The sequence below is a fragment of the Pteropus vampyrus genome, unplaced genomic scaffold (assembly GCF_000151845.1).
Source record: "Pteropus vampyrus isolate Shadow unplaced genomic scaffold, Pvam_2.0 Scaffold174, whole genome shotgun sequence".
NCBI lineage: Eukaryota > Metazoa > Chordata > Mammalia > Chiroptera > Pteropodidae > Pteropus > Pteropus vampyrus.
This window is the reverse complement of record NW_011888955.1, coordinates 1,126,443-1,148,502: the sequence shown is the minus strand read 5'-3', so window position 1 is coordinate 1,148,502 and position 22,060 is coordinate 1,126,443. Positions and strand designations below refer to the sequence as shown.

Below are 22,060 nucleotides of genomic sequence, written 5' to 3'. Positions count from 1 at the left end.
TGCAAAAAATGAAAGAAAAAGAAAAAAAACTGGAAATGCATAATAATAGGGTAAAATGGAAGGAACAAACTCAGAAACGGAAAAGCATTCTCCTAAACAACAAAGAATTCAGAAGTCAAAACGAAAGTACAGTAGTTCCATGGTTTTAGTCACCCACGGTCCAAAAATATTAAATGAGAAATTACAGAAATACACAATTCCTGTGTTAAATTGGGTGTGGGCATGAGTAGCGTGGTGAAATCCCACACCATCTCGCTTGGGACGTGACCCCTCCCTTTACCTGGGGCCTTTGTGCTCCCTGCTCTTTGTCATGTAGTAACCATCAGGGTTATCAGCTTAACTGTCCTGGTATGGCAGTGCTTGTTTTTGAGTCATTTTTACTTAACTATGGACATAAAGTCAGAAGGAGTGATGCTGGCAATTCGGATATGCGAAAGAGAAGCCGTAAGTGCTTCCTTTGAGAGAAAAGGTATGTGTGTACAGGAGAAAACAGTCTCTGTAGGGTTCAGAACTCTGCGGTTTCATACATAAGGAGGGGTTTCAGGATAAGGGAGAACTACTGTCTAGCATTTTAGAAAATTAATGGTTGTATCGGTGTAACAAAAACTCACGGTAAACAGTAAAAGCTATATGCAAAGAAGATGTATTACTTTAAATATTTTGTTATTAATCAAGAAATAATGAAATTATTTGAAGTGGTCAACTAAAGAAATTATAAAAACAGCACCTTTCTCTTTCTCATCCTCTGTGCTGTCCCCCAGAATAAATAAATGAGAAGAAAGACAGCAGAGGGAAAAATGAAAAGATAAATATATGAAAAGGGACGGAAAGTAAAACAAGAAATATTCGGCAAACGCAATAATAATAAACAAACTTTCAGTACAGATGATATTATAAAAGAAATAGGAATGAGAAAGGAAATCCAATTACAGGTATAGAAACTTTAAAAGATGTTAGATAATGCAGGGTACAAAAAGATAATAATACATTTTGACGAAATGGAAAAATTCTGTCAAAATTGGTAATAACCAATACTAACTCAAGAGGAGTTCCAAATTTTGAAATGTTATTTTTAAAGTAATTTAAAAAAAAGTTATTTTTAAAGTAATTTTAAAAAAAGTTATTTTTAAAGTAATTTAAAAAAAAGTAATTGAAATGTTATTTTTAAAGTAATTAAAAAAACAAACAAAACAAAAAACTATTGCCCAAAGGAAATTCTAATCAAAGCAGAAGAGAGGATGAAATAAGGTGATTCATAGGCAAAGAAGAGGCAAAATAAAATAACTTACAAATAATGTGGTTGTTAAATGCAAAAACCCAAGAGAATTAGCCAGTAGAAGCTATCTAAAAAGAGAGTTTAAAAAGTGCCTGGTTATCAAGTTATTAAAGAGAAATCACTATAGTGTATGCTAAAACAAATGATAATGGGAAAAAAATCCCATTTATAATAGTAAAAAGGAGTAAAATTAGTGTGAGATGTGTAGCATCTATAGAAGGAATACTATAAAATTCTGAATAATTTAAAAATCTTTAGTAAGTGAACTGAAATAACATTTCCTGTCATTAAGAATCTATTTTGTAAGATGCCAGCTTTCCCCAGATTAGATTTGCATCAGTTTACATGAGTTGATTGACATGGATACATATCCTTGTCCGATTTTTTTTTTTCTAGAGGAAGCAGGATCCTTGACCAACATTTATAAAATTCATCGGGAAGACTAACATGTAAAAGGAATCAGAGTTAATGGATAAAGGATAATACAATGCTGAGAAAGTAACATAACTAACAGTATTGGGTGCACGCTGGGAGAGGTGGAAGGCTGATGGAACACAGTAGGAAGTCTAAGTGCAGACCCAAGTCTGGTCGATATAGTATCTGTGTCATTTTTGAAACCAGTGTATTTCATTGTTTCTAAGATACCATTGGTTGAAAGACACCATTTTTAAAATACCTCCAAGAAAGAAAAACATGATTTAACATAAACTGTGGCTAGCAACTGATTAGGATGCATACTGATTTCAAAAATATGAAGATGTGAACAAGTACCTAATAGTTGAAATAAGTATGAATTTAGTATTTAAGGTAATAATTCAGATCATTAGAAAATTGACACTAAGAATCCAGTAGCAATTTGGGGACCAACTAAATTGAATTAGAAGATTAAATGTGATACAATAAATCTATAAATGTACTAGAAGAAAGTATAGGTTTATAGTAATCTTAAAATGGGGAAGTTTTTTTTTTTAAAGCAGGACCACTAGTTGAAAATTGTAAAGACGACTACTTTGGCTACTAAAAATTAAATGTTTTATACATCAAAAAAAGAAACTCCTCAAATTAAGATAATTGACAAATGACAAATGACAAAAAAAAGAAACTCCTCAAATTAAGATAATTGACAAAAAAGGTGCAAAAAATATTTTCAAGGCAGGTGATAAAGGCAGGTCTGGGATGCTGGCTGTGGAGTCCGTGTTAAGTGGCAGGGAGGACATGGGACAGCAAGCAGGGCGGGCCGCTCCACCCTACCGAAAGCCAAGAGGACAGCTGTGACTGGTCACAGCATCTGACCCCTGCAGTTACAGAACAGGAGACATCGTTGTGTGATTCCAGAAACCGCTAGTCCGATAGCATCATTTCCAGAGACGCCTGCAGTGCCAGCCAGCTCTCAGGGCGCGGTGGCGACCGGCAGAAACGCTGTGTGCACGAGTGCTCGCGGGCGCCGGCGATGCTGGGACACGGGCATGTCGCGGTCACACTGTGCTGCTGCTTGCTGTCGTCCTCGTGTGTTGTCAAATGTTTTATTCTATGAGTGTATGTATTTATATATTTATACGCTCATAGAATAAAACATTCAACAACAACAATATTTATTAGTTTTTGCTGGCTGGTTTTTGTTTTGTTTTTGGTTCTGCATTAACTACTTTGTGTTTATATTTGAGTGATTCTGATTTTGTGTGGCTTGCCGGTAGATGCGGCATCTCAAATGAACAATTTTAAATTTCGTTTTATATGCTATCTGCTCTTCTAGTCATTAGTGAAAACTATAAATGTGCCCAGGCTTTAAATTTTCTCAGATGAAGAACTCTGTTTGTTATAAACATTCTTCACAGGTTTTTTTTTTTTTTTAAACCTAGGTATTTTCGTTCAATAGAATTAACTTTTCTGAAGGTTGTAGAGAAATCAGCAGGATCATTATGAATGCTATGTAAATATGACTGCCCATTCCACTGTCAAAAGAGAATGTTATTATATGCCTAAATGGGTCATTTATCTCCATTCCTTTCTTGCCCTGAGCTTGACTCGGTCTGTACATCTATATTTGTACCGATAGCAATTGGATTGTAGCATAAGCACAACTTTAGCTGTTGTGCTCTGAGCTCACTCGATATTTGTACTCTTAACATTCCATTTCAATACCTTTCCATTCCAGAGGTATTGATTAACACTTAATGTATTCATTCAGTGACCTGACAGGCACAGGTCGACCTGCTGTCCGGGAGAGAGCTGCTTGGCTAGGTCACAGCCCAGCAGCTGTGTCTCGTTCCCACTTGTGGTCTCTTCCTTTTCAAAGACATGCAGTAACTCTCATGAAGTGATAACAAAGAAAAATCTTGTTTATAAAAAACGGACATTACATAGAACACTTGAGTAAAAATCGAAAGGCAATCACAGTGTTGTTTTAGGGCGAGGGTGTGAAACATGCAACTTGCAAGGAAAAGTTACTTGGGAGAGCGACAGCTCCGTGTTTGTAATGTGGGGATTCACGGAGGTTGGAGGACCTCACCCTTGCGTTTTTATCATCCATGGGACGTGTTCTTTGCGGATAATGGATGCTGACTGCCGTTTAGCTGCGGTTTCTACTTGCCGCGTCCAGATCCATTATGCTTTGTTTAAACCTTTCCTTGGTAATGTGTAGAGACGTGATCTGTCTCGCAATGCCAGAGCAGAGAGAGTGATGTCTTTACTCTAAAGCAGAAAAACTCCCGCAGAAAGAGAGCAAACTCAGGAGTACAGACAATCCGTAGCGCTAAAGAAAGCGCCTGCCCACGGTGATGAAGGGACGTACTGCTCAGCCCTGCATCTTCAGGGACCAGGGGCATGAGAGATCTCGGACTGTCCTCCAGGGAAAGCAGATGGGTCAGAGCTGCAGTCGGCCTTCTTCCATTAACTTGGTGAATGTGTTTGGGGTTCCTGCTGGGATGGCAGGCACTTTGCTCGCTGAGGAAGTGAACCCCGAAAAATAAAATCAAGATATGTGGGGCCTACAAAGAGGGACAGAAGTAAAACCCACCATGGTACACCAAGCGACAATGGTGAGGGCATACAAAAGAGGTGCCTGCCTCACCGGGAAAGTGGAGGCCCCAGGAGCCCACTGTGAAGGCGATGTGGGGATCGATTGGGTGCCAGGGAAGGGGGCGTGGGGAGCATACTGACCGGTGGACAAGCACAGGCAAAGGTGAGGGCGGGCAGGACGGCGGGGGACCGTTAGCACTGGCATGAAGGGCCTCGAGCTGCAGGTGTGAAACGTGGCCTTTGGGGCTTGGCCGCCTGAGGCTGAGATTTTAGACCTAGGCCCACTGGGTGGCCTTGAGCAAGTGACTTCACCTTTCTCCATCTGTTAAGTGGGGACAGTCACACCATCCTCAGTGTAAATCGTGAGGACGAGAGGCCTTGTTTGTACTGGAGCATTTAGCCCAGGCCTGCCCCACAGTGGGCACGTGATGGGGTCTGTGGTTATCGACTTAGAGGCAGAAGAGATAAGAACTTTAACAACAGGGAGTTTCACCCAGAGGTAGGAAGTCACCCAGCTCCTCGCAGTGACCACGAAGCTCAGGATTCCGGAGAAAAACTAGTTCAGTGAGGATTTATCATGACGTAGATGTCACCTTCCATTTATGTTGACGACATGTTTGACTTTGGAAAAGAGGCAAGGACATAGGAGGTTTTAAGTTTCCTCAGAGAATAGTTCTGCTTTTGTTTCTAAGTAAATAGTCCTTATTTGCATTTTATTCGGAGTATTAAAAGTTGTCTGCAAACATGATTCTGCTGGATGCAGAGGCACATACTTGAAATTTGAGGCCATCTCTGTGAATCGCCTGTTTTCTGCGTTCTGTTTTGTATGTAATTGTTTTTTAACTTCTGGTTTCTCGATAAGGAAAGGCAGTCTGCGTGACCCAGAATTCTGATGTGCATCAAAATTATTCTCTTGGCAAGAGCGCAAAAATCCAATTAGTCTCCAAAGGACAAATTGTCTTTGGAGACTCAACTGACCTAAAACTCTGGCAGAGTCTAGAAGAAAATAGCACTCCAGGATTTTTTGAACACAGGCAACACACGTTTCGGACTACGTGAAATGAGTCCCGTGTGAATCATGCAGTTTCCTCCTCCAGCTGGTACCCATGAGGCTCCGTTTGCTTGTTTGGAGATGCCAGACATCCCCAAAAGTGTGAGACAGTCTTTGGTGGGGGGAATATGTTGAAGTCAGTAAAAACTGTGATGGTCACAAATAACATTTGCTCCGTTTCTGGGTCGTTGTAGGGGTTTGCCAACTTGTCAATAAGATGGAGGAGAACTCTGGCAAAGTCAAGCCTTTCAACCGCAACGATGAACAGTTTCTGGAAGCTTTCGTCATCTTCTGTGGCCTGGGGATCCAGAACACGCAGATGTACGAAGCCGTGGAGAGAGCCATGGCCAAGCAGATGGTCACCCTGGAGGTGGGCCGCAGCCCGGGGGGCGCCTCGGTTCCCACTTCCCAGCGCCCAGTCCCCCAACCCCTCCACTCACTGTGCCTGTGACATAGCGGCTTCCTCACGAGTATCGTGTCTTCTAGAGGGTCAGGACCTTGCGTCCTCTTTTAACAGCTAAGGAAACAGACCCGGAATCTTTTAGAAACTTGTCAAAGGTCACATGACGAAACCAAAACTCAGGTGGTGTGTCCCGTCCATCGTCCGCTTTTTTTGGCAGGAAGCAGTCGTTGACCTGTGAAATCTCCAGTCACACAGGTGGTTACTGCCACTGTGGCCTGCCTGCCCTGTCTCCATCCCTCCCTGCGAATCGCTGTAGTCACTTTAGATATAGTCATTTTATGAAAACAAAGCAGAAAACAAAAATGAAACAAAAGCAGAAACCCTCAGCACTCTTGGAGAATCAGAGTAAGGAAAAGAAAAAAAAAAAAAATCAAGGAAAATCAGGAGTAGTTTAAACTCTTAGACTAGCTGCTTCACAATCTCTCAAAAACTCAAATTGGAGACTTATGGACCGCACTTCTGGGAATCCCGATGGAATAAAGTCTTGCATAGAGGCTGGGAGTCTGCATGTGACAGAGCACCCCCAGGCGGCTGGCGAACCCCTGTCCTGGGGACTGGCTGGCCTCGGGTAGGTGCCCTGCCCTCCCCGGTGGGCCAGCCCCTTCCAGATGGATTTCACTAACTGCCTCGAAATGTGCACTTTGTATAACAGACGTGCCTTTCATCATAGACCAGTCTGGGGGGGTGGACTTCAAGAAGTGCGGGTGCCTCTGCTTGGCCCTTCATGCATTTCTATGAAGTGTATTGGAAGTTGGCCTGCTCCCACCTAGTTGGGATGAGTGGGGATCAGTATTTGGGATATAACTTTTTCTGAAATCCCTAATAAGTAAATAGCCAACCTAAAAAGCAAGAAAGTTATACATTAAATGTCAAGATTTACCAGTAACTGAGATGGTTCACTTTACTTTCTAAGGCAAATACAGAACACTGAAGTTTGGCTATAGTATTATATATGAGACCTCAGATTATAAACTTCTTGTGTGAAATTTCAGTTCCAAATGCATGCACGTGCGTGCACACACACAAATATATTTAAATTATGTATATGTACACACATGTACATACAGTTTAAAGTATCTGAAAATGGCTACCTTCTTAATAATGATTCTCGAAGTGTTGGGGTTTTTTGTAAATCTGTGTTGGCTCTGTCAAAAGTAAACTTTCTAAATATGTTTTTAAAATATGATAGACATTTAAAATATAACCACTCCCCTGGTGAAAAAGAATGTCTGAAATAGTATCCCATTGCTTTGGGTTATCGCTTTTGAGGATGGGAATGAATGCTTCTGATGCTCAGTTGTAAGAGCTAATGAGTGAGCCCGACTCCAGGTCCACCAGGCCAGTGGAGAGTTCTAGAGCAGGGGCTGAGAGCCGGGCCCGAGGCCCCGTCCTCTCACTGGGCTTGAGGGCACAGCCAAGCCATGAGCGCCCCTGTGCCTGGGTGGGTCCCTGGCCGGCACGGGAGTCCTGAGTGCAAGCGTTCGGCACCTCTGCCGTTGCGGCCCCGCCATGCGGTTTTTCTCTTTGAATTCCCCAGTGGGTTCAGGCTTCATCTGGAGGCCACGTCTGGACTACTTGCTTTCCAGATATCAACATTAAAATGTCAGTTCATGCAAAGGTTTTTTTTTCCTAATTCTGTACACAAGCAAAAATAACTAAAATCAGTATTAAAAAAAAAAAATCTAAATTTTCTGCCAAGTTTGAGCCAGTAGTGTGACTTATAAAAAACGTGTTTGTCACGTCAGCAATGTCAAAGGAAGAGTGACACGTTTCTCTGAACGTAGGGAGGGCGACAGTTTTCTGAAACAAACCATGGAATTGAAATCGGGGATTTTCCCTCTGTCGAAAGCAGACGACAAAGGAAGGTTTGACGTTCTGAGTGGCCTGCTTGTCTCTCCGGGCAGTGTTAGCAGAAGCCAAGCTCGAGGTTCTGGTCTGCGTCCGGCGGCCCTCTCTTCTCTAACCTGTCCCCTGTTTCTGCCCGGCAGGTTCTGTCATATCACGCCTCAGCAGCAGAGGAAGAAACGAAAGAGCTCCAGTCCTTGGCGGTAATCCTCCCCCCTTCCTCTGTGAAAACGGCTAACTACAGACACCTAGTTAATGCGTATATATGCCTCTCTCAGGGCATCTGCTTCCACTAGCCATGGTTCTTTAGACATTTAATCAAATGTGGTAAATATTTAGATGGACACTCGTAACAACATTCAATCAACTCGAATTTCTCGCAGGGCTGCAAAGGCACTGATGATACAGAGCAGAAGATAATAACTTATGTCGACTTCATAATACATTAATACATTATGTGATTCTGATTTTTTTTGCTAATAATTGCTTTAATCTTTACATCTATCCCAGGCCAAAATTAAATTTAGTTTCCAATGCCTGGAGCAGTGGCCAGGTGACTGCGAAGTGGTTGTCTCTTAGGGAAATAACACAAAGATGTGATCATTGTCACTGATAACCTAGTCTGCATTATCGAGACTTGAGAGTGGTTTTAGTTTCTGACCATACGGCTTACAGAGCGTTATGTGAAATCAGGTCCAAATAAGGCCAATTCCTGAATTCTCGTTATGCTCTTATTCAGTGTGCTGAGAGAGAAAAGCGCAGTACAGTGGTATCTGTTCTAGGTTTTGATTGAGATTAATGAAAATTTGAGGCACTTACATATTTGCAACCACGGGCTTAGATTTGAGACGACGGAGGCCGGGTCTGTGTGAGCTGTGACGAGTCATAAGGAATGAGAAGGGCGTGAACAGGTCCCAGAGCTTCTTCCTCATCGCCGTCATCATCATGGCCCGCCAAACACGAGTCCCCCGTGCTCTGACATGCGTTTCCCACGTACACTGCCACGCTGAAGCTGGGGCAGCCAAGTCACTGGCTCAGGGAAGCGGTCGACCCCCAGCAGGTCACACGGTCACATGGTCGACCCCCAGCAGGTCACGCAGTCACACACATGGAGTGATGAGCGATGAGCGATGGAGTGATGAGCGATGGAGTGATGGAATGATGGAGTGATGAGTGATGGAGTGATGAGTGATGAGTGATGGAGTGATGGAGTGATGGAGTGATGGAGTGATGAGTGACGGAGTGATGAGTGATGGAGTGATGAGTGATGAGTGATGAGTGATGGAGTGATGGAGTGATGAGTGATGGAGTGATGGAGTGATGAGTGATGGAGTGATGAGTGATGGAGTGATGAGTGATGAGTGATGGAGTGATGGAGTGATGAGTGATGAGTGACGGAGTGATGAGAGTGATGGAGTGATGAGTGATGGAGTGATGAGTGATGAGTGATGGAGTGATGGAGTGATGGAGTGATGAGTGATGGAGTGATGGAGTGATGGAGTGATGAGTGATGAGTGATGGAGTGACGGAGTGATGGAGTGATGAGTGATGGAGTGATGGAGTGATGGAGTGATGAGTGATGAGTGATGAGTGATGGAGTGATGGAGTGATGGAGTGATGGAGTGGTTCCTGAGAAGGCAGCTCCAGGAGTGAAACAGCAGAGGTGAGAGGACGTGGTGAGAAAATCGGGAAGCGAGCACAAACCGGTCTTTAAAAACCAGTTTTGTGTGAAAGAGAGAGTGCGGATGTAGCTGAAAGGCGTTGGCTGAATCTTGTGAGGTTTTTATTGTTCGTTTGATTTGTTCTGGGCTTGTGAGCCGGGTTTGCTGACCAGCCAGTAAACCAACATGTTCTTGGACCAGGGGAGCGGGGGGATGTTGCAGGGGAGCGGGGGACGGGCCATGCCAGACGGGGAACAGATCTGGACCCTATGTGGCCAAGAGGAAAGGGATAATAATAATAGCAGTAGCCACCCCGATGAAGCACGTACCACCTGTGTGGCACGCTGGAGTTCTTCGTGCATGTTGACTAAGGGCATTTAATCCACAGCAACCCTATACTACTGTATATGCTAGGTGTAACGAGCATTTTGAAGTTCTGTTTGAGGTTGAGAGAGTTTAATTTCCCTGGTCTGGGTCTCACAAGTTGTAGGTGAGGGTGCCAGGACTGTCCAGGTGGCCCAGGGCCAGAGGCCATAGCTACAGAGGAAGGGAGGGATGGAGGACTTGTGATCCCAATGGAATCACTCACTGAGTGGAAGCCGTTTGCCAAGGGCAGTTTGAGGAACCTGAGATGATTTCACCTCGAAGGTTCTGCTTCTTTTGGAGTTAACCTCATTTGGCATTGGCTATACTTATTTTGTTCTCAATGGTATTTGAAGAAATGAGCATTTTTTTGTTCTGTTATATACGAAGGTTTATAGGTTTAAAGCATCTTTCACATCAGGCTTAATCGACTCATTTGTCTAACCCTCCCAGAATGCTGCAGTTTAGAACTAAATGCACACTGTGAGTGGGAAATGATCACATGGAAAGACAGATTTCGAAGTCTTGCAGGCTCTGGGGGGTCATTAAGTTAGTTCAGAAACGAGGGCGAGGTTACACTCTGCCATGTGCTGTTTTAGATAAATAAAAACTAGCATATAGAGTAATTTCTAAAGATAATGCTGAAAAACATCACTGGGCTATTTCCTTTTCACTTTGAAAATAGCATAGTCTTTCAGAAAATTCTGAAAACTATTTTCTCAATTATGTTTATAATTTTAGCAAGAGAAAAACACTGTGGAATAACTGAAAATTGCTGCATTACAGTATTGTTCTAAAGCATCTGTTGTTCCATTTGGGAAATAGATTTCTGGCAGCTGCACTGAGAAGTTTAGGGTTACGTGGCTCGTGGGTCAAGCAGCTCTTTTCAGTGGGTTGGAATTCAGCAGCCAATTGCAATTCTGGTTTTCTATCAACCTAATAAAAATTCATTTACAGCTCCAGCTACACAGGTGTCTGCATCATCCAGCAATCACCAAAATAGCAAATCTTGTCATGTGTCTGATTATCTCAGTTTAAAACTTAAATTGAAAAGCTGTCAAATATTTCCTAAACTTTTATTTTTAAAAATTAGTTCTTAAGAGAATTAAATAATGTATGCAAGGATACTAAATATTTATGCCTATGCCCAGAAAATTCATTAGTCGGACAAAGGTAAATTTGTTGATGGGAAATTCATAATTCTTATTTTTTCCCTTGCTTTATTTGAGTTTTCTGTATTGTATATCCTATTTTCAATCTAATCTTCTCTGAGCTTCAAATTGGATATAACAGAAATAAGGCCTTAAACTAAGCATGTGGCCATCTACCTTTTAACGGTCCTTAGTCTCAAGTACTGAGAAAAATGGAAGGACCCAACGGACCTGGTTACGGTTATTATGAAGTTCTCAGGTAGCTGACTGTTCGGTTGCTTCGATTGCCTTTTCTGCCTTCCTCTCTCATTAGAAGAGCAGTAGATAAATGTGTATCCTTTTAGTTTTTTTTTTTTTTAATCATAACTCCGTTTTGTCACCGAGTCAGTGCCAACTCCGCTCAGTCCCCATAGCTCCCACTGGGCAGCAGTGTCTCTAACCACAGGTCTCGTGTCTGAGAGGAATGGGGCCCTGTTGAGCCCCTGAAATTCTGTGTCAAGACCTCCAGAGGGGCAGGGGCTGCCCACGCTGCAGGGCTTCCCGGGGTGGAGTGGCCTCGTCTTGGCCTTGATCTTCAGAGCCGGGAGCCTCGCATGAAGCCTCTTGATCAGGCACAGGCATGGCTGTGGCTGTGGCAGGGGACAGCAGTGAGGGGCAGAGTCGGGGACCTGACCCAAACCTCTGCGGCTGACATCAGTTAGCGTGTGATCCAGTTCCTTCTGTCAGCATGACCGTCACGTTCCCTCGCTTTTGGGGAAAACCTATATGAATAGCCAAGTGATTCATGGAAAATTTCGAACAGATAGTAACAGAGGTGACCCTCCAATCTTGTCACTGAGCTGTAGGAACCTGTGGCTCTGGTGAGGCACCCTCTCCCTCACAGTGGGTCCTTGGGACGTCCTGTACACCGTCGTCGGTGTAGTCATTCGTCTGGATGTCTGTGATGTGGACTGGGCTGGGTTTTCTCCACACTGACAAGACTTACTAGGTTTTGTTTGATTCTTCCTGCTTTTGCTTGGCAAGCTGATCTCACATTTTCCTTTGATTTCACTAGGGGATTACTTCCGGTGGTAATCTTAGCTGCGAAGTATGGTGACAATAGAGGTTACCCAGATCTGTGCATACTAGACCCAGTTCTAGCCATAAATTTACGCTAAATTTTTATGTGTAAGCATATATGTATTTTATCAGAATCTTGACGTTACATGCCTTCTTTATATGGTTTTGAAAAACCGTTACACTCATTGTCCAACTTTCATAGTCTGCCTCTTCCTTGTTGAGATTTAAAGGAATTCATTTATATGTTGTTAGAAGGAAAAATTGTAAAACGTGTTAAAATATTGATATAGTTATAAACGAAACAGACTGATCCAGTCCTGCTGTGCCTTGTTCACTTTGTTCTCTGTAAGATTTGGTTCCACATAGAGCTGGATGTTCACATCCCTTCGTATAAGAAGATTTCTCTCTCATTCCTATCTGGAGTCACTTCCCCCTTAGAGAAAGATAAATTCTAACAGCCTTGCAGACTGCGTGGGTTTATTTATTTGAAAACACATGTCCTGTGCATGTTAAAAGTGGGGAAGAGAGTGGAATGTCATGGCTGTCACGTGGCAGTATGCCACGACCTGGAATCAAACCGCGCTGTGTGACAGTGCCCCAGTTTGGGGACAGGAGGGGGCAGTGATCAGGGACTGGTAAGGAGAGATTGGGGTGCCTGATGAGGATGCCTCGTGGCTACCTGTAAACTCTTCACATACACTCATTTTACCCCTGAAAATCGTTTCATTAAAGGATGGGTCTTCGGGGAAAATCTCTTCCTCTTAACCTTTCCGTCGCATAAACACCAAGGAGGCGTGTGGCGGAATGCCCTTGTGAGACGCCGACTGGGGACAGTCTGACATTTCACGGAAGAGCAAGTCAGTAGCTGCCCTCCTTTCAGCCTCGTTTTAATAACTTTCTGGAAAGGGGGCCTTTCTGAGCAGCTGGCTGTGTGGAGCTGTTGCCGCGATTTCTGTTTCAGCTCTGGAGATCTGGTACTTCAGACCTGAGGCGGGCAAAATGCCTTCGACGGTGGCGTGACCTTTCTGTGTGGAGATTATACACCCGAGCAAGTCGTGCAGCCACACGGCTTTGTTTTCTTCTGAGGTCACAGTGACTTCGCCACAGGCTAAATATAAACTTTTTGCATGAAGCATCCACCAAAAAAAAGAAACGCAATAATTTTAAAGTGATCGTTATATTTACATGACCCAGGTATATTATTTTCCATGAGTATGTGCTTTATGTGCTTCAAGGAGGCCACACGCCCTCTATGTATTATTTTTTATAAAGTCTCGTTTCCCCGTTGAGTAAAGAAAGAAGCACCGTCCACACTTGTGGGAAAGGGACCCCAGTGTTTCCCAGTCATTGTGTGAGTGGCCTTCATAATGAGAAGGGCGTCGTTTGTCTTAAATAAGGACTCAAAAAGCTCAGCAAAGAGTCTCTTTGACTTTAGAAAAATAGGTGACTGTCAGTCAGGATTCTCCAGAGAAATGGAACTAGCAGGGTGTATATCGAAGGAGCTCGATTCTGAGGAATTGGCTCACATGGTTATCAATCACCACAAGGGACTAAAGAAAGTCCCTACCTGAGCACTGGCATTCTCCGTCACGGTGTGAGGGGCCCCGTGGGGAACACCCGCATGCTCGTGTTACCGCCCCTCAGCCAAGCGCGTTCTTTGCGTGTCTGCCCCCTCCATCAGGCTGTTAGTTCTCGATTAATAATGATGGTAATAGATATCGTTTATAAATTGCTTAACAAGAACCTGGTTTACAGGTTTTACTGAATGATCGAGTGAATAAATCAGTCGGTAAATTCTGGAAAATCCAGACTTTTAGAAAGCCCACAGTCTAGCGTGGAATAACACAGCTCAAGCTCCTTTAATCCATTCAACAAGATTTTGCTTTCTGTTTCCGTAAGATGATGAAGATGGAAATAATGTGATGGCTGGTTAAACACGTACGAAAGCACCTGCTCCCTGCTGGTAGAGCAGGCCTGGCGAGGGCACTGAGATCGTTTTCGTCGCCAACCCTGATTTTCGTGAACACAGCGTGATGGTCAGGACCATGGGTCCGGAGAGAGGCGACAGCGCCCAAAGCCCAGCTCCGGGACCCGAGGCCAGTACGTGGCTTCCCTGAGCCTCGCTTTCTTTGTCGGTGAAATGATAAAGGATTTGCCTCACTGAGTCGTGGAGACCAGAGTTCCTGGTACTTGTGCCCGTTAAGGGTTAGTTACTGGCGCTGGTCCCAGTGGGGGGAAAACAGATTCTCATGATCCAGGCCTGGCGGTTTCGAAGTCTTGGTGTTCGCCGCCGTGCCCAGGCCGCCTCGCTCAAACCGCTGGACTGCTGTGCACGAGAAGGTGTGTGTTCCCGTCAGTCAGCCTAAGCAGATCAGGTAGGAGGAAACTTCCTGGGAGGAGAAACCACCACGCGTGGTAAGAACAGATGCAAACCTTTTGTTTGTGAAGGAGCCGATTCTTCTATGTGAGGGGAATCATCTAGAAATGACCCTTTTGAGTAACTTCCTACCACAGCTGCTAAAAGCGGAGAACTGTGTGTGTGGAATCAAGCGTGGAAACCCCACATGGCCGTGGCAGCTAAGGTGCCCCCGCCCGTTTACCTTAAATGCTGAGAGAGAGCTTAGACACTGTCCCAGCAGGTCGTTGGCAAGGTTTAGATGCCACCTGGTGTGGCATTTGGTTCCAGAGTGAGAGGCGACTGCTCTCAAACCTTAGAGACAGTCCGATCCAGCCTCCTCATTTAACAGGGAGAAAACAGGCAGAGACGGGAGCCCCTCGTCTGGGCGAGTCGGCCGACTGCTGAGACGAGACCTTGAGAGCAAACAGTCCTCGTACCACGCTTTTAAGTTTCTGTTTCATGATCGTGATCTAATGCCGAAATGCAAACATGGTAGCTGATCTAGGGTTTTGTCCGCTGGTGATCGGTTTATTTATCTCTGGTTAGTCAGATGGTATTCTGAATCGGTTTTGATTAAGGATCACTGAGAAATTAAAATACTTTCCTAACTCTGCCTGGCCTCCTCTAACCCCAGTCCAGCCCTTCTCTCAAAGGATGTCCTTTCCACCTGCACTGAATTTTACTTCGAGAGGCGGTTGGGGATTTTTTTTAATTTTTTAATTTTTTTATTTTTTGCAAGAATGGTGAAAAGGCGCCAAGGCATTAGGAAAAGAGTCATAGAATGGTGACTTAAATGGAGAGTTTCCTCTGAAGGAGCAGGAGAGGCACATAGTTTCTTTATTGGTTTCAGTGGCGGATGCAACAAAGAACTCAGAAGGAAAGTGAGGTCGCATTACTGAGCTCTCCCCAGACTGCATCTTTAGCCCAGAGAGCTCGGTGTGTTTTGCATTCCGTGTTCGGTTAATTTGACACACGTTGAAACTCCCAACTCTAGAAGGGCCTAACTGTATTCAGATTAGCCACTCAAACACCAGAATGCTGTTGCCTGAGGAGTTACAGCATCATGCCCTCACGTGGAGGGGTGAGCGGAATTGGGGGCACGAGGTGCTAAGTATCATGGTTCCAGGGGGGTTGATTGGGTTATTATTGCTTTACAGAATCTTTAAAATGTTATTTCTGTTCACCTTCAGTACCACAGTGCAGTAAGCTCTATTCTCCCCTGAAAAAAGACAAAATCGGAAATCCTACTCTGCAAATTCTAACAAATCAAACTGCCACTAAAAGAAGCTGCAAAAATCCAGAATTGTATACACGCCCCCGACCCCAGGATACCACAGACTGTATTCCCTGCTATTAGTAAAATGTAGAACATTTTGTTTTGTGAAACAGAATTTAAAATCACCTTTAGCCCAAGCCCTTTCAAGGCAGACAGAAAGTTGAATTCTCTCATGAGGCCCAGAGAGCTTTAAATGACGTGTGACTTTCTCACGCTTGTTAGTCATTGATCCCAAATGTCGTGAACCTCTGTATCGCTGACCAGAGGGCTCTGAAGGAACATGTTTGCCTGTCCCCACGAGGTCAGCTTGGAGAGGTCGGGTCGTGGTGTGGTGTGACTGAACAAGCAAAGGTGCTTTCTCTCTGGAGGGAGAGGTTGGGGTGAGCGTCGGGTGGAGAGAGGCTCAAGCTGTGTTGGCCCCCTTATCCTGTGGCATTTAGAATATCCGTTAGTGGAAGGAAAGAAGGAAGACTTCCTGCTCTAAGAATAATGAAGCCCTAAGGAAAAAACATCTGTTCCGGGCTGGCCGGTCAGTGCGGTGTGTGGAAGGGGAGTTAGAGCTGGCCGCACCCGCTCTACACTCCAAGCCCCCAGCCCCCGCTCTGGTGTTGGGGCCGGAGGAAACAAGGAAGCCCTTTCTCCAAACATTGTAAATCCTCTCTTCCCCTGTCCAGCCCACGCGTTAGCCTGTGGGATCGGCTTAATAGAACACATATTTTCTCGTGCATTTGGGCCTTGGGAAAAGATTCTTAGTTTGGAGTGTGACGCTGGAACATGCGGAGGTCAGGATGAGGAGGTGTGGGTGCCTTCAGATCGCTGGGGGACTCTGGGTTGCTCCGTAACATTTTATTGTTTTGACTTTTTTACTTTATAAAAGCCGGGGTAAAGCAGAGTAGTGATGTCCCAGATACAGGACACTTAACGGGTCTGGAGGGGTCGAGGAAAGTCCAGGGAAGGAACCACTGTCACTTCGTGGGAATCAGGGCCCAGTGTCGCCCGATTTTTTCAGAGAAGCCTGAAATCTATTATTTTTGGTTAGGATCTCCCAATTTTTAAACAATATAACAAATTTGGTGATTTTTCAAAAACATTTTAGTACTAAACGAGATTGGAAGGCACCTGCCAGGTTTGCTAATTTTTCAACACAAGTTGAGGGCTTCTCTGTACCATGGGGCTTGGGGACCTTACAACCCAAACTTATGGCTTAGATTAAGGGAAAGGAATGAGATTTTTCTTTCCCATTCATTGAATAAATATATTAACAAATACCAAAACCGTATCCTTCAGCTCTCACAAGGATACAAAGACATGTAAGGTACAGCCTGCAGATCCCAGTCTAAGTGGAAGACAGAAGGAAATCACGGTACAGCGACGTTATTTCATTTAATCGGTGTTCCCAAGGCAGGGTCAGCTCTGGAGGGCATCTGACCCTTTGGATAGGAGCTGTGCCTTAATTAAAGGAGACCTTCAGTTACAGGGAGTAGGCGCTTCGTGGGAAAAGCAGGAGGTACGAAGGGGTGTTTGAAGAAACCGCAGGTGTTACGTGCAGTAAAAGGACATCAAATCGCAACCAAGGGCGGTAATTCAGAAACCCTCCAAAACACAAAGTAGGGGAGAGAATCACCTCTGTGCTTGTGTCTGTGCCTGGAAAATGGAGCGGGTGTGTCCACCTTGTCTGGTGGTTGCGGGTTACGTGTGAAATGCTTGGAGCGTCCTCGCTGGCCTCCCCGCTCATCCCCAGCCCAGTGCACAGGGCGGGCCCAGGACAGCGACTCGGTCCCTCTCTGCTTGTGAAGGGCACTGGGGAGCCAGAGGGGCCCGGTGGGCCCCCGGCCCTGCCTCCCACTGCAGGCACAGTCTCGAGGCAGTCACCCTCTCTTCTCCACCTGGCTTCCCGGAACCTTGTGAGTTACTCATGTGGCTCAGTCTAAAAAGCAAAAAAAAAAAAAGGAAGTAGTTCTACATGAAAAGCTTCCCGGTGCATTACATTCCAGGGAGAGACACAGCGTGCAGTGTCCCTGCGGCAGCGCGGGGGGACCCGTGACACTGCCGCTCCAGCAGCTTTACTTGTCTCTCTTCTCCCCCAACCCAAGGCTGCCGTGGTGCCATCTGCCCAGACCCTGAAAATCACTGACTTCAGCTTCAGTGACTTCGAGCTGTCTGACCTGGAAACGGCGCTGTGCACCATTCGGATGTTCACCGACCTCAACCTTGTGCAGAACTTCCAGATGAAACACGAGGTAGGCGGTGGCGTCCCTGGGGAAGGCACTGTGTGTGTGTGTGTGTGTGTGTGTGTGTGTGTGCGCGCGCGCGCACGCACGCACGTATGTGTGCGTGTGTGTGCACACGTGTGTATGCATGTGTGTGCATGTGTGTGCATGCGCACACGCGTGCGCGTGTATATATATGCATGTATGCGGGTGCGTGTGTGCGTGCGTGTGTGTCTGCGAGAGAATTCACTTTGGATGCCAGTATGGAATAGGGATTTTTAAATTTCAGTGATTGCTGTACTGTCACCTAATGCATACCTGAGATTTTTAAAGAAAACGATTAACTGTTAAAAAGACACTTACTAGGTTCTCACTGTACATAAAGCACCAGGTTGAAGAACTGGGGAGTTTTCCCCACAGTGACAGTGGGACGTGCGAAGGCAGGAGGGCAGCAGGTCGGGCTGGGGCTGGGGGCACTGGTGGGAGGGGCTGGGAGTGGCAGGCAGAGCCCTGGAGAGGAAGGTAAGAAGCCCATCATGTGAGCCGCTCAGAGGAACTGGGATTTTTGTCCTGAAAACCATGCCGAGTCGCCAAGGAATCTGAAGCTCGACGTGACGTGATCTCACTGCAGAGGCTGTGATAACGGGGTGCAGGGAAGGGTCAGAACAGCGAGCTGCTTGGAAGCGAGGCCAAGCGCTGGGTCCCAGTAGGGCGTCCATATGGGGTGAGGAGGAAACTGATTTTTCTGCTGCCGACTACCTTATTCGCCCCTCAGAAAGCAGCAGGGTACCCCACACCGGTCTGCAGAGACCGGGGAGCTCTGTTTTGTCTCGCGATGGCTTTGTGCACGTCATCAAAGAATACGGGAGAAGAGAAAGGACTGCTTGAAAAAAATTTCAGGAATTTGCCTTTGAAGCCATTTTTTTTTCTGGTCAGCTGAGTCTCCTTGTATAGATTTCCTATCGGGAAACATAGATACCTTGGCGGCCACCACTGTTTGGTCGCTGCTAACCATGAAATGACAGTAGACACGTACACTGCGCGCGGCACTGAGCTGGGCACACGTTTCCGCCGTGAGCTTTCCTGCCCCCAGGACCCTCACAGTAGGGATGAGAGCGATGGCTGACGTCGCTGAGTGCGGTTTATGGTGTCATTTACGGTATCGCTGCAGCTGACCTAGCTCTCGAGCGCAGTTTGTGTTACTCTTGGATGAAAATAGAACTGTCTGTAGACTCTGCTCTGATAATACTTCGCTCTCGTCAGAGCGTGTTGATTAAAGGGTCGCACGTTATCTGAAGATTTCAGTTAGCTCTGTTATTACAGTCCCTGCTTTACAAACGGAGAGCCTGAGACAGCATGGCAAGTAGAAAGGTGGTGGACGGTGAGCCTTAGCTCTGCTAGCGAGGAGCTCTCAGCGCCTTGCTCTCACGCTCCCAGTTTTGTAAGCCGATAACTGGCATAATGGTGTGACTTCCCGTGTGGGAGTTTGTGAGAATCATACAGGCGTCTGAGTATGTGTATCCATGTGCGTGTGTGTACACTCACGTGATGTTTTGCTTAACACACAGGTGCAGAGTGCATGTCAAACTTGAGTCTGGTTATGTCACCACATCAGATGTCTCTATTGTAGGTTCCGGGGCTCATGTTAAAGGCCTTTTCTATTAATGGAGTGAAGGCTGCATTCAGAGCTAGAAAGTTCTAAATGTCAGTCTGAGTCCTGCTTCTCACCACCTACGGGACTTCGTCAACCAAAACAGCATCTCGTGCCCTTTGATTTTCCCGGCCTCGCGTACACTCAGCTAGGAACGACTCTGTTGGAGGCCTGGCTGGGACAAAGGAGGTGATCCTCGTGCCTGTTTATGAAATTCTTATACGTTGGTTTATTTCTTATTCCTTAAAAACATATGCTTTTAGATAGCATTCGAGCGGTAGATATGGAGAGAGTCACTCAGAATTTCTTTGGCAATCTCTATTCTTTCTTCTTCCTGGATTTTTGTCCATTAGGCAGTGTCTCATTCATCTGCTTTCCCTTTCTGCCTGAATAACTGCTAATCTAATTCCCGCCAACCTCAGCCCGAACATCACATCTTTCTGGCCTTCCTGTTGGCCTTCCTGCCTTCCTGACTCCACTGTGGTGTTTGTTTCAGATACTGTTGTCACTGTAATTTTAGGACGATAGGACTGAACTGTTTTTGCCTTCGAGAATGTTAGCATCATGGAGATGCCCTGACAAAGACTGTTCCTTCTGAAGGGTACATCGCATCTTCACGTCTCTGTAGCCTTCAAATCTTGAGTTCCTCTCCCGTAAGGAACAGGGTCTTGACCCTTCCTGAACAAACCTGTGCGTGCGGAGCTTATTCTCACCTTCTGCCTCCACCCACCACCCCCGAGGTGTGCGCCCCATACTATGTGACAGCATTCTTGGCTCTTCCTCAGAGCCTGACTCAGTGCCTTGTCCCTGGGACTGACTCCATGCCACCAGAGAGACCGTTGTCGGTTTATGAATTCATGCTTCCTATGTTACGCTGATTTTTTTTTTTTTACATGGGCACTTTCGTTGTTTTCACTATAGACTGAAATTCTCGGAGGCAGGGGCTGCGCCGAATTTTCCGTTTCTTCCCTCTCTCCCATAGCATCTTGACCAGGCCACCCAGGACTTGGGGAGCCTTCGAAACCATTGGAGACTGATTCAGTGCATTGTTCTTGCTCCCCGGGGTCATCCAGACCACAGTTACCCCACAGTCCATACAGAAGACTGTGGCAGACCCGGATGTGCCAGGCATATCAACCAGGCACTTAGCGGAGCTGGTCGTGATTGTCCTACGTGTTGTTAAGAACATCCTGATAAAAGAATGAAAAACTGTCCTTAAATCTCGTTGCTAACTGCTATATCCAACGCGTCACCTAGTTCTCTTAGGCCCATCCTAACAGAAGCATAACCGAGCAGCCATCAGGAATTATGCTTCAGAGTCACTTCGGTCATTGTTTCATGTTATGTACAGATGGTCCTCGACTTATGATGGGGGTTACATCCCAATAAACCCATTGTAAATTGAAAATATCATAAGTGAAAAGAGTATTTAATGAAAACACCTAACCCACTGACCATCAGCGTGCAGCCTGGCCACCCTGCCCCGGCCTGCAGCGGGCAGAATCCTCTAATGCAGTGAATACAGCCCGGGTACCGGCCGTTCACTCTCACGATCGCCACCCAGCATCCCGAGGGAGCATCCTTCCACAGGTCGCTAGCTAGAAAAGGTCAACATTCAAAATATGAAGCACGGTTTCTACTGAATGCATATTGATTTGACCATTATAAAGTCAGAAAATCCCAAGTCAGACTGTCGGAAGTCAGGGGACACTGTGCAGAGTTAGTTCCATCTGCGGACTTACGGTTAGTGAAGAGACCTGTCCAGAGCTGGATTCCTGGGTTTTCCTCCTTGATTTCCTTGATTCTTTAATTAACCCTGGCACTTTTGTACAGCACTTCACTGCATAGATTCTAAGCATATAAAAGAACGTTGATAGGTCTTACTTAACATTCTCTAATAAGACGAATCCGCCATCATCCTGATGGTCCCGGCGAGAGAGGCTGCATGTACCTGGGTTCACACACGTCAGTCTTAGACGCGGAAATCCTGCGGCGTGTGCTGCGAGCGGAGAGCAAGGGGACGTCGGGTCTCGGAGGTCGGGACTCCCTGTGGACTGTCACAGGGAGGCGTGCCAGGAAGGGCGGCTCTAAGAGCGTTGGTTCTCTACCAGGTCCTCTGCGAGCGGCTTCTGCGGCGTGAGAGGAAGTCTCGCTTCCGGCCTCGCTTCCGGCCTCGCTTCCGGCCTCGCTTTCAGCCTCACTTCCGGCCTCCGGCCCCGCCACACTGTGCGGGCTGTCGTTAAAGCCGCTTTCTGCCCTCGGTACTTTTCCCATTCCCCAGAGCAATGCTCTTTGTGCACCTTTAGTGATATATGTAGGGAGAAGTACAGTTATTTTTACACATCCCCCAAAGTATAGCACATCATCCAGAATTGGGAAGAGGCAGACTGAGGCGAACACGGACTCAGAGCAGCCATGAGGGACCTTGAGTCCCTGGGGCTTTCACTGAATACACCACTTAGAAGTCCAAATAAACACAGACTGTGAGATTTTTTTTTTTTTTTAGCAGTCCTTTTTTTCCCCTCATCTTTTAAAATATATTTTTTTATGTGGACCCCAGGGCTTGATTTTACTTTTTTTTTTTTTTTAATTATTTCTTGGTAACCAAGCAGTAACTGTGTCTGAATATTTAAGCATC

General features: G+C 45.7%; 1 protein-coding gene across 4 annotated transcripts in view; it reads left to right on the top strand.

The window, feature by feature from the left end:
* The window catches only part of PDE5A (phosphodiesterase 5A), a 111,596-nt gene that overhangs the window by 62,506 nt on the left and 27,030 nt on the right, over positions 1-22,060 (top strand). For all 4 annotated transcript variants that reach the window (XM_023536972.1, XM_023536971.1, XM_011370772.2 and 1 more), the window contains exons 10-12: positions 5,540-5,715; positions 7,797-7,856; positions 17,655-17,801. In XM_023536972.1, the coding sequence (XP_023392740.1) occupies positions 5,540-5,715; positions 7,797-7,856; positions 17,655-17,801 (383 nt within the window). The remainder of the gene's footprint in view (positions 1-5,539; positions 5,716-7,796; positions 7,857-17,654; positions 17,802-22,060) is intronic.